Raw genomic sequence first — 11,558 nt, forward strand, 5'->3', positions numbered from 1 at the left:
TGTCAATTCGATGCATAAACAATACTTTGTCGTATAAGCACTACTGAGATATAAATGGGATATATTTTCACTGGGACATTGTGTGCAGCAACGGACACTCTGATGTATGTATTTTTTAGATTCTTGCTAAGTTTGTACTTTATGTTTGATATATTTATTATATATTACTGTAAATAAATTATTGTTAAGTTTAAATTGTGTTATTGATCTTTGCTGGCATTTCGGGTAATTCTGACCCATAACAGTAGACTGCAGGGATAAAGGCTTAAGTGTTGGCTTGGTTGTTTCTAATAGAGGTCGGCTTTAGAGGTTTCCCAGCACAATCAGTGTGGAAGCTACTCACAAGATTAAGTATCAGAGCGTGCAAGACAGCAGCAAGGAGACTGGGAGAAGCAGCAGAAAAGTTATGCTGGATATGGCACCGCCAAGATGATGTGTGCTGGAAGTCGGGATCCATCGAGTAGTGGATTGGCCACCATGCTGACCCACTCACTGAAGGATGTCATGGTTTAGGGTCGAAACATCCGGCGAAGGTTGGAGACCCCCTGATGATGATCGGAACCGACAGCCGAGCACCAAGAGTGGAAGTTACAGATAGCTACAGGCATGCTTAGAGTGCCATCTTCTGAGAGTAAATACTAGTATGAACAAACTGTAAAATAGGAGGTGCCCAATGGCATTATGTAATAAAGAATAATGGAAAGTATCATTGAATCTTATTCAGTGGTATAGGAGGAGTTGCGGATAAGATATGCGTACCTTTCAATTATAGAAATAATGGCCTTATCCATGTTTTGCTCTGGGAAACCCAAAATGTGTGTCCGATCAAAAAAGTAAATAGGAGGTGCACAACTGCACTATGTAACAAAGATTCTGTAAAACTTTCACAGAATCTTTGCTAAATAGTGCAATAGCGCACCTCCTATTTTACTTTTTCATTACATTTCATTAAAAGAGGAGTTGGGATAAGAGATGTGTACTCCAAAGCGTAACAGACGGACAGACATGCAGACGGACAGATATCCCGATCACTGTAAACCCTCCGACTTTTCAAGCAGGGGGTATAATTATTACTACACAAACGTCATATAGCAAAAAACATTTTTTTTTAAAATCTAATGTTATGTCGATTTTAAGTTATGGCAGTGAATACAAAACACGTAACAAAATAAATATAAAATGGATTTAATACATTTCAAACGGTCAGTTTAAATCCAATTCTTTATAACTGAATTCACTTAATTCACAAATAGACTTCTCTTTGTAGACACAGTTGTAATCCGCCAGTTTGGAATGGTATGCTACCATTAGTAGACCACAGTTAGATGTTGTGTAACCGTTTGGTTCATTGGCAGACCAGAGTGATGACGTCATATTGAATGGTTCTTGAGTAGAAGCGTACATCCACATGTCTTCCTCAATCAAGTCAGTGATTCCAATCCAGAAATTTCCACCTAATGTTATTAATATTTTTTGTCAATCATGTTTAAGTGTTAGAATTCATTTTCAAAAGTCATAAGCCGGTAATCACGAAACAATGATTACAACAGTGCCTAATTTTAAAATAGAAATTTTCATACATGTTAGTGTCTTTCAGTAATTTTAAAACAATTTTAGTTGCCAATGAATATACGACTAATTAAATTACTCATGTACTCATTGGCAATTAAAATTGTTCATTTCTGTAAGACACTAGTATGCGTATCATTGATGTAACATGAAAATAAATATCATTTACCATTATCAAAGTCGCTCATAATCTGGAATCGCAAAAAAAGCGCAAAAAAGATTGATTGAATCTCAATCTAATACAAACTCTTTTCCCATTAAAATTGTTAAAAATACATTTTTCTGGTCTTTTTTTGGCGGGATGGGGTGAGGTTGGAGACCGGGAATAGTTAACAATAGAAGATATAATTTATTCCCATTCACATTAAATCGCATTTCATATTCATCTTTTTTTTTTTTATTTTATTAAGTTTCTGCCTGAGGTTATATTCTATCAAGTTGTATAACTTCAGATTTTATGATTAAAAAGAAAAATATCAAATTAAATGTAAGAAAAATTCCCCATACCGACTTTTTGAGCATGGCTTGTCAGAAAATGGCCTTCTTCTTCTGTTCGAGGCTCAGCTAGTTTGGCGCTCATGGCATGGCAGTACGCCTTAAAATGACGAAATCCTTAACTATACTGAACATGACAGTACACATGTTTAATGACGAAATCTCAAACTATAAAATCATGACAATTCGCCTGATCATTTCCAATCGCCTGAAAATGACGAAATCCCAAACTATACAAAACAACAGTATGCCTAAAAATGATAAAATCCCAAACTTTACAAAACATGACAATTCGCCTGATAATTTCAAAATCCTAAATTATACAATAAATGACAGTTTGCCTTGTAATGACGAAATCTCAAACTATACAAAACATGACAGTACGTCTGATGATGATGAAATCCAAAACTTTAAAAAAAATTAACAAATTCATTTAATTACAATCATGCTTAATCTTTTGAAGAAAATGACTGGAAGAAGAGTAGGGAATGTAGAAACGTATCTATCGTTCTTATCTTACCCAACTTCAAATTAGTATCAAAGTATTCTGGACTGGCAAGTACATGTCAAAATGCGCGGGATATCCTTTAATTAAATCTTAGAAGAATAGCGCCTATTCTTTTGTAAGAATGCGTCGTTTTATTTTTTCACGTTTTAAATACTTACTGACGCTACTCCCCATTCTTTTGGCATGCTGTTGAAAAAATAACATTTATTTCCATACCCAATCCATCCTGGTAAACAACCTATATGAATGTAATTTTCTATTTTACTCAATAGAAAAAAAATAAAAGCAAGTAGTGTAGTTTATAATTTTAAAAATCTCCACAACTCACATTCAGCGCCCTCGATTAGTACCACACTGATCAACAAAATCCGGTTCAATTTCATGTCTGGTTTTCAGAACAAGAAGGAATATTTTCTTGATAAGTGTCGTTATCTAAGTACTAGTATATACTCATGCATAACATTTACATATCAACACTTCTGATCCACTTTTGCAAAATTTCACCAGACTTTAACCTTGGCCATAGCTTTTGAACAATTGGTGCAAGAGCTTTAATACGTCAATTATAGATTTTTCTTTGTGAAAATACATTTCCTTGGGTACGGACTTTTTGACCTTGGACTTTGACCCATTTTAAAAATCTTTGAACTTAGCCATAACTTACATTACTTCTTATTTCATTGGCTTATTTCTTATCGATGTTCGATCCTGATATTTAAAGTCTTAAACTTTTTTTGCCAAGTATATTTTTAGTTTTTACAAACATAGCTTAATTAAAGTTCAAATCAAAAAATGGGGGTCAATACGCTTCTTTTGGCGCTACAGTACATTTAATATGACCTTTATGCACTGAAATTTGTGTCTAAATTAAAAATTAAATTTTTGGCGTTTTCCCTCCAATATTTTTATCCAGTTAAAGCATGAAACAAAATGAACTCTAAGTTTGTTTAAAAAAAGACACTTAAAAATTGTGACTATGAAAAAGTTTCAAATTGCTTCGCATAATCAATTATTTGACCTTTCTGCACTAATAAAAAGTGATTTTTCTGGCATTGAAAATTTAATTAGAAAGAAAATTATTTTAAAGTCTTAAAATTTTTCTGATTTTAAGCAAATAGGTCAAATTTATCTTGAATATTTAGAAAAGAACATCAAAAGTGGGGGTATATGATGTAAATTTTCAGATATTACTAAAAAAGTGTAAATTTTACGTTAACATTGGCTCAACTTTCCCCCGGATTTTCAGAATATATTAACTATATTTGTCACACTTTCTTGATAGAATTCATAAGAAATAATTTAATAGATATTTCAGAACCAGTATTACACATTTCACTGCAAAAAACAGCTTTGTGTGCAACCAGGATGGAAAAATAGGAATCCAAAATTAACATTACTGTTATAGTTCAAAATGGAAAAACTGATCATTTTCGTTTAAAAAAACCTTCCGCCACAAAACATAGTCCCTAGCTTAATTCTACTTGAATGGAATTTAATCCCGGTTTTTTCATTGGATATAGTTAAATTTGCATTGTAGAATTTAGATTTAATGTTAGAACTTAAAAATGATGCAGAATTTTATAAATAAAGGACATGGCCAAAATACGCTCAAAATCTCAGGATCGAACGTCCTTAAGACAAGATTTCTTTTGAGAAGTTGGTGTTAGAGCCTTCATAATTTCCTAAATGTTAATTCTATAGAAGATTACGCCAACCGACGGACCACACCTTCGTGCTCGGTCCATATGCTTTTCTGTGAAGTCGATATATCTATGGATCTACCCCATCAAAGGGCTATATTTATATACTTTTTAAGGGGAACTGGTATTCAATTCTGCAAGTAGTAATCCAACTTATACCCATACCCTCTTCCTACGGGGGATCCTTCCAAACAAAGATTCATAGCATATTTTTTCAATAAAGATGGAACTCGTAAATTTACTTACCTTGTCACTGGGCATTTGCAAAATTATTTTGTTAAAAGCATTTCAACTGTAAAAATGAATACTCTGATATGCTATAGTTTCCGATTTATAAGGTATATGCAGTTTTTGGAGATCTTGTTTTCCAACCTGTGTGAATTTTCGTGGGTACTAATTGCGCTCCATTATAAACAGTGTTATTTTTTTATTCATATGAAACAGAATTAATTCAAATACTTATATACATGAGAAGATGAAAACACTTGCTTTGGCCTTCAACTCTACATTTAGATATTTGATGACGTACTATATACATTTGTATTAACAAAAATTGTCGACTCGATATATCCCAGTGAACTTGAAATAAAAGATTCAATATTTCATATTCAGATATCTTACTTGAAAAAGAATTTAATGATAGTCTAACAACAAAACTTTATATTAAGGTGATGATTTCAAATTTTCTGTCGTCGACTTCTATTATTTATGTAACAATATACCCTAATCACCTGCATACAACAGAATGCTCTAGGTAAGAACAATACTTATGAAACGGGGCAAGCAATTGACAAACAATTTGATGAAACTTGGATGTTAATTAACAGTCTCCTTTAAAGTCATCATTTCGCAAGTTCTATGGTCAATACAATGTTTTTCATACTTATTGTTAGGCCTTTGTATACAAAATGAATTGTCGACGGATTGTTTTAGTTTGCCTGATCACGACAAATGGGGATGCTTACTCCTCTACGGCACCTGATCCCATTTCTGTTCTTTTCTGATCTTTTGGATGCCCTATTGGCTTGCTCCTGATTTGAAGTGTTACTATGAACTTTTGAGCCTGAATAATTTTCGTTATGTTTATATTTCATGTGCATTTCTCGTGAAAAGAAACACCCTTGGAAACCAACAACTTTAAACCCGTATGAAATAAACCTGGGAATTGTTCTACTTTTTAAAAACTTTAACCTAGTCATAACTTTTGAATGTGTTGGTTTTAAGGCTTTTATATCTCACATGTGTATTATTTTTCTTGTGACAAGGTCTAACCTTAGGTACCAACAGTTTTCATTTTCTTCCCTTGATCTTTGAGTTTGACCTACTTTTGATAAACTTCAATCTTGGACATAAAATTTCTAATGGTTGGTGTTAGGCTTTTCATATTTCATGTGTGTATTTCTTGTGATAAGATCTTTGCTTGCGCAGTATTAATTTCGATCATTTGCCATTGACTTAATGTTTGACCATCATTGTCCATGGCTTTTGAACAATTGATACCAATTGATTAACTTTTATTTGAGAAACATTTAGTTTTGCAATGAGCTGCCATACAACACATTTTATTTTACTTACTTTTAATCACAATAGCATAAAAAAAAAAAAAGCACATGGATCATTTGATCATCAATATATTTTTTCCAGGTAACACATCTTCAATTTGCTTCTTGAGTGTTTTTTTCAACCAACAATTATTTCAGGGTTGAATCTAAGGAAGAAAATGATGAATCACTATTAATATAAAATAGATTTTTCAAAAAGGGTATGTTGTTTACCAATTTATGCCTCTTTTTTAAAAAATATAATTAAATTGAACTAGTTGTTTAGTTTTATCAGTGATCTTACAGACTTACTCATTATTCTGTTCACAAATAAAATTCAGTGCTCCACCGCATGCGTAATCCGACATTTTGTCGTGGCTACCTGCCCACAACATTGCGCAGTTTTCAGCAGCGTGACCATTCGGTTCGTGTGCACCCCATATCGAGGACACGCCTATCGGAGCCTGATTGGATGCATATATCCACGTGGTTTCTTCCACCATGTCAGTTATTCCCAACCAAAAACTTTTCCCCGCTACAATTGGGAAAAGAAACGTTTTACTTGGTTATAATTTAAAGGTTTCCACATACCTAAAATGAAGAGATATTAGCATCATCTGAGCACTATACCAAGCAGGGACAAATTTCACAATCCCTTTAAAGGGTTACTTGCTTAGTTAAAGCAATCATTTTTTTCTTCCTGTATATTTAGCAATAAATGAATTAATAAAGTTAGTAATAATTCTGTAATTTATGCCCAACTTAGCTTAACTTTTGGGACTTTGGAGTACTGGAAGCAGAGGTCAAGAATTTCCTACTAAAGTGTAAGTGTTGTCTTGTTTATTTTGATCATGCATTCAGGTGGTCTGATACATATATATGTCCAGCAAAAAAATATTTTAAGAAAAATAAATGACATATATGAAGATAACGAATAGTATTCAAGTTCAAAGTCCATAATACAGTATAAAATAGCAGAGCAAACACGGACCTCCAAAAATCAGAGGTGGGATCAGGTGCCATGGAGGAGTTAGTATCCTCTGTCGACCGGTCGCTTCCGTCGTGTGCTCCTTTCCATGATCGGGGAATAACGGTAAAATCCGTCGTCAATTCAGTGTGTAAATAATGACCTAACAGTTAGTATGACAAGAGGCTCATGGGCCACATCGCTCACCTGAGTAACTTGGGTGATGCAGATCTTTTTTAAAGATTTGTTCTATATATATTTCTATGTTAAACTTGGATTCCCTATTGTGGCCCCGCCCTACCCCTGGGGGTCATGATTTTAATATTTAATATCTACACTACCCAAGGATGCTCCCACATAAGTTTCAGCTCTCCTGGCCCAGTGGTTCTTGAGAAGAAGATTTTTAAAGATTTGTTCTATATATTTCTATGTAAAACTTGGATTTCCTATTGTGGCCCCGCCCTACCCCAGGGGGTCATGATTTTAAGAATTTAATATCTACTCTACTCCAGGATGCTTCCACAAAAGTTTTAGCTTTCCTGGCCGAGTAGTTCTTGAGAAGAAGATTTTTAAAGATTTGTTCTATATATTTCTATGTAAAATTGGATTTCCTATTGTGGCCCCGCCCTACCCCCGGGGTTCTTGATTTTAACAATTTAATATCTACACTACCCAAGGATGCTCCCATATAAGTTTCAGCTCTCCTGGCCCAGTGGTTCTTGAGAAGAAGATTTTTATAGATTTGTTCTATATATTTCTATGTAAAACTTGGATTCCCTATTGTGGCCCCGCCCTACCCCCCGGGGTCATGATTTTAACAATTTAATATCTACACTACCCCAGGATGCTTTCATATAAGTTTCAGCTTTTCTGGCCCAGTGGTTCTTGAGAAGAAGATTTTTTAATGACCCCGCCCTATTTTTGTATTTTCTTTATTATCTCCCCTTGGAAGGGGTCTTGGCCCTTGATTTTAACAATTTAAATTCCCCTTTACTCAAGGATGCTTTATACCAAGTTTGGTTAAAATTGGCCCAGTGGTTCTTGAGAAGAAGTTGAAAATGTGAAAAGTTTACAGACGGACGGACGGACGGACGGACGGACAGACGGACGGACGGACGACGGACAACGGATGATCAGAAAAGCTCACTTGAGCTTTCAGCTCAGGTGAGCTAAAAAACGTCAGTCAGCATTTGACTCATTATGATAAAATTATTTGCTGACAAGGTCATTGTATTGGCCACAGAAATTACGAAATGATGACTTTGAACGAGGCTGATGGTATTCTTGTTTCATCAACTTGTTTGTCAATAATTAATCTCGTTTTAGAAATTGTACACACGTAGAGCATGCTCCTTCTCTATGTCGAATCAACTGAGATATATAAACCCCGTGTGCAGGCGATGAAGTTATATTGCTTCATAAGCAAGGGAAGTTGAAGATTGTAGATTACCATTAACGTCTTTTTCAAGTCAAATATCCAAATATGAAACCGATGTGTCAGACTCTATGGTATCTTTACAATGTGACACCATTGCCCAATAATTAACCAGACATCTTTCTTTGCTTAACCATAACTTACGAGAAATACAATAGAATTCATAAAATGTGACTCTAAAAAATATGACATACGGTATTTTTGAGCATGACTGGATAGAAAATGGGCTTCCACTTCCGTTTGTGGCTCTGCCAGTTTTGAATTAAATGCCTCACAGTAACTCTGAAGAAAGAAAATCAATCCAGTTAATTGACAAGGAAAGAAAATTTATTTTTCTCTAACATTTAATAATATTTATACATGTAATAAATACTTTTACGCGTAGTTAAAAATTTGTTGCTTAAAAAAGGATAAAATCTCGTGTTATCTGATCTTACAGACGCCACACCCCAGTCTCTGGCCAAGGTACTGAAATGATAACACTTGCTTTGAAATTGGATCCATCCCGTCTTACACCCAGCTGTATGGAGAGAAATGATTTTTGAAATGAACGAAGCTCGCAATTTTCTATACTTTTTCATTTACATAGAACATTTTCATAGTATTCTATACTTTGACATACACAGTCAGCATTTGTCCTCTAAAAATAGCAAAAGATCTTGAATGAGTATTCTGCTTAAAATACAGATAAACTCTATGAAGAAGGATTCTTAATCCATTGCTTTAATCAGTAATTCATATTATCAAATTAAATATGAAATTCATTTAAAATTGTAATAGAAGCGTTCAGATATATTAAATTCCTTTACATGGCAAATAAATTTTAAATTAAAAGATATGTTGCATCAAGACATATGAAATCAACGAACTAAAAGCGTAAATACCAAAAACACAAGGTCCACACGAAATAACGATTAACAGTACAAAATAAAGATCCATATCAGTGTTGTAGAGACCAGGCTTTATGTCTTATCTCTAAGACAATTGTAACGGACCCATATGCTGTAATCCGGTATGATATGGACAGAAATATTGGTATCAAAACGGTTAATTCTGTGTGTCAAATACTAAGGATCTAAATCTGAAATTTCGCTTCAATACATTATTACAATATTTATATTACACCATTTTAAAATTATGTGTAAGTTATGTAATAAAATACTATTAAAGAAATTATCAGCAAAATTATTATGTAAATTTTTTTTTTTTTTACAAAAAAGTGTTATGAATATACTTTTTGCCTTTCTTTAAATCTGAAAATACTAGCAAATCAAATAAACCGATCCCGCCTCCATTAACAACGAAGAAATCTTTTGTATACTTATCAACCGCTTTCTTCTTCCAACTCTACCTGTACTTTTGCTGCCCTTATTTCTTTGCACCTTTTCTGTTTTGTACATTTGTTGCTCGTACATCAAGTGTATGATTTTGTATATGTCATTTTGTTTGTGTTGGAGAGGACAATTAAGTGGGTAAAACTTGTGTCCAGTAGTGTCCAATCCTATTCGTTATGTTTCAATAAAATATGCTGAAATCAGGGAGAACAAGTTGATCTTATTTATTAATCCTTGAACTGAAATTCTATCTAGTTTTGAAATAAATCATATATCACATTCAATAAATATAATAATCTCATCGAAATCCAACACAAGACAAAGTATAAAATGTTTATAAAAAGAAATACTTGGGAATAAATACAGCTGCTCTTTTATTAGATGATTCGTTATCGAACTTGCTTCAATTCTTTGGTCCGCCATTTGTTTTCCGACAACATGACCAGAGAGAACATGATTTCTTTCACATTACTCTTACTGGTGAGCAGTTTACATACGTCCTTTGGTGACACGTGTGAAGAAAGACTGAGTAAACTCGAGACAATTATAGAGAAGCTCGAACCAACAGGCAAAGCTCAGTTTGCAGAAAAAGATACAGAATATGGAGTGTTTAGTGAATCAAGTCTGAGGAGCAAAGAGCAACGACTGGAAGACAAAGGACTGAGAATGGAGAAAAGGATACAGAACATGGAAATGTTTCTAGAAAAAAGAATCAAAACCCTTGAAGAGAAGATAGAATCAAATAATCAGAAAATGGAGGAGAAATGGCAAGAAAAGTTGAGGAACATGGAAGAGAAAGTGAAGGATTTTAATGACCAGAAAATCAAGATAAAAGTTTTGGAAGCTAAGGTAGCCGAATTAGAGATGGAGAATAAGAAACAACAGTCTTTTGATGAGGAACTAATGAGAAAAGAATCAGTTGAAAAGGACCTGGGCACCTTTTCAAAAGCAATAGCGAGTGCAAAAGATATGAAAAATATGAAATTTAAACAAATGGCTCCATCAAATATATTGCAAACTTCATATTCCAAAGTCTTCGGAAATACTGGAAATGAAACTTCACTTGTACATCAGAGGGAGGTTAAACAAAGAAAATCACTGATATCAGCACAAAAACGTCTACTGACGGGTAACGACTTGTTTCTAACATTCGTAGGATATCATATACATTCATACAATACAATACAAATCAAAACGCTGACTTCTTATTACATGTCTTTCAGGAATTCAGCCAACAAGTTCTCCTTTCCCCGACGTGGTGGCATTTTCGTCATATATTTCTACGCATGAAACCCACCTTACAGAAGACCACACGATCAAGTTCGACAAAATCGTTACCAACATTGGCAACCACTACAACCCGCACTCTGGACTGTTCACAGCTCCACAACACGGTGTATATGTGTTTACATGGAGCCTATACTGTGCAGTAGATGGCTACATCTTTTCTCATCTGGTAGTCAATTCTAATGTTGTAGGGGCGATGTTCACAACAGCTCAAGGAGCTACAAATTATCGAGCAACAACTTGGACTGTAGTGGTGGAAGTAAATAAAGACGATGTGGTGTACATCCGTACTCTTCCAAATGGAAATAGCCATTCGGGGAGCCTATACAGCGGTGTTAATTATCGGTCGTCTTTCAACGGCTGGAGGCTTAATTAACGAAATAATAAAACATAATATTGCTGATAATTCTACTGTATAATATTTATGGAATTAAAGTTTGCTACATATCAAAAGAAGACTTGTTGAAAAAAATGAGCATATATCTTAAAATTTCATTTTGAAAAAACAAAAGAATGTTTCTAGATAGAGTATTGTCGTGCATTTATTGTATGATTTTCTAATTCAATAATTGGTAAACGACATTCGTCGTGATGAAAAATCACGATTTTAAATGCTCATATTCATTAAAAAGAACTGTGTTGTTATTTAGTTATTCTATATGTGATAATTTTTATGAAAGCTTTCTGATCTCTTATTTGTTTATTAAAATACCTTATATGCC

At 33.9% G+C, this 11,558-nt stretch overlaps 3 protein-coding genes across 3 annotated transcripts; 1 reads left to right on the forward strand and 2 right to left on the reverse strand.

Annotated features, from left to right (window-relative positions):
• Positions 1–1,187: 1,187 nt before the first annotated feature.
• LOC134249886 (C-type lectin domain family 4 member E-like) lies at positions 1,188–3,006 on the reverse strand. The gene is made up of 4 exons (XM_062732244.1): positions 2,901–3,006; positions 2,731–2,810; positions 2,077–2,164; positions 1,188–1,454 (listed from the first exon to the last, which is right to left on the reverse strand). The coding sequence occupies exons 1-4, from the start codon at positions 2,953–2,955 to the stop codon at positions 1,204–1,206; spliced, it is 474 nt and encodes a 157-aa protein (XP_062588228.1). The 5' UTR covers positions 2,956–3,006; the 3' UTR covers positions 1,188–1,203.
• Positions 3,007–5,812: 2,806 nt separating this feature from the next.
• Positions 5,813–9,207, reverse strand: LOC134249887 (perlucin-like protein). The gene is made up of 5 exons (XM_062732245.1): positions 9,100–9,207; positions 8,653–8,735; positions 8,410–8,497; positions 6,126–6,348; positions 5,813–5,980 (listed from the first exon to the last, which is right to left on the reverse strand). The coding sequence occupies exons 1-5, from the start codon at positions 9,152–9,154 to the stop codon at positions 5,953–5,955; spliced, it is 477 nt and encodes a 158-aa protein (XP_062588229.1). The 5' UTR covers positions 9,155–9,207; the 3' UTR covers positions 5,813–5,952.
• Positions 9,208–9,511: 304 nt separating this feature from the next.
• On the forward strand, positions 9,512–11,212 carry LOC134249885 (uncharacterized). The gene is made up of 2 exons (XM_062732243.1): positions 9,512–10,678; positions 10,773–11,212. Exons 1-2 carry the CDS (start codon positions 9,931–9,933, stop codon positions 11,210–11,212), a joined length of 1,188 nt encoding a protein of 395 aa, XP_062588227.1. The 5' UTR covers positions 9,512–9,930.
• Positions 11,213–11,558: the final 346 nt, after the last annotated feature.

The sequence above is a fragment of the Saccostrea cucullata genome, unplaced genomic scaffold, assembly GCF_032062105.1.
Source record: "Saccostrea cucullata isolate Sc308-1 unplaced genomic scaffold, CSIRO_AGI_Scuc_v1 ctg17219, whole genome shotgun sequence".
NCBI classification, from domain to species: domain Eukaryota; kingdom Metazoa; phylum Mollusca; class Bivalvia; order Ostreida; family Ostreidae; genus Saccostrea; species Saccostrea cuccullata.

What these genes read in the sequence shown, in the direction of transcription:
- LOC134249885 (XM_062732243.1), top strand. Translation starts at nt 9,931, where the DNA reads ATGATTCGTTATCGAACTTGCTTCAATTCTTTGGTCCGCCATTTGTTT. An exon ending in ACAAAAACGTCTACTGACGG is followed by an intron (nt 10,679 to 10,772) that starts GTAACGACTTGT and finishes CATGTCTTTCAG; the next exon opens with GAATTCAGCCAACAAGTTCT.
- LOC134249886 (XM_062732244.1), bottom strand. Translation starts at nt 2,955, where the DNA reads ATGAAATTGAACCGGATTTTGTTGATCAGTGTGGTACTAATCGAGGGC. An exon ending in AAGAATGGGGAGTAGCGTCA is followed by an intron (nt 2,165 to 2,730) that starts GTAAGTATTTAA and finishes CGTCATTTTAAG; the next exon opens with GCGTACTGCCATGCCATGAG. An exon ending in AAGCCATGCTCAAAAAGTCG is followed by an intron (nt 1,455 to 2,076) that starts GTATGGGGAATT and finishes TAATAACATTAG; the next exon opens with GTGGAAATTTCTGGATTGGA.
- LOC134249887 (XM_062732245.1), bottom strand. Translation starts at nt 9,154, where the DNA reads ATGGATCTTTATTTTGTACTGTTAATCGTTATTTCGTGTGGACCTTGT. An exon ending in GAGACTGGGGTGTGGCGTCT is followed by an intron (nt 8,498 to 8,652) that starts GTAAGATCAGAT and finishes TTCTTTCTTCAG; the next exon opens with AGTTACTGTGAGGCATTTAA. An exon ending in ATTTGTGAACAGAATAATGA is followed by an intron (nt 5,981 to 6,125) that starts GTAAGTCTGTAA and finishes TTTCTTCCTTAG; the next exon opens with ATTCAACCCTGAAATAATTG.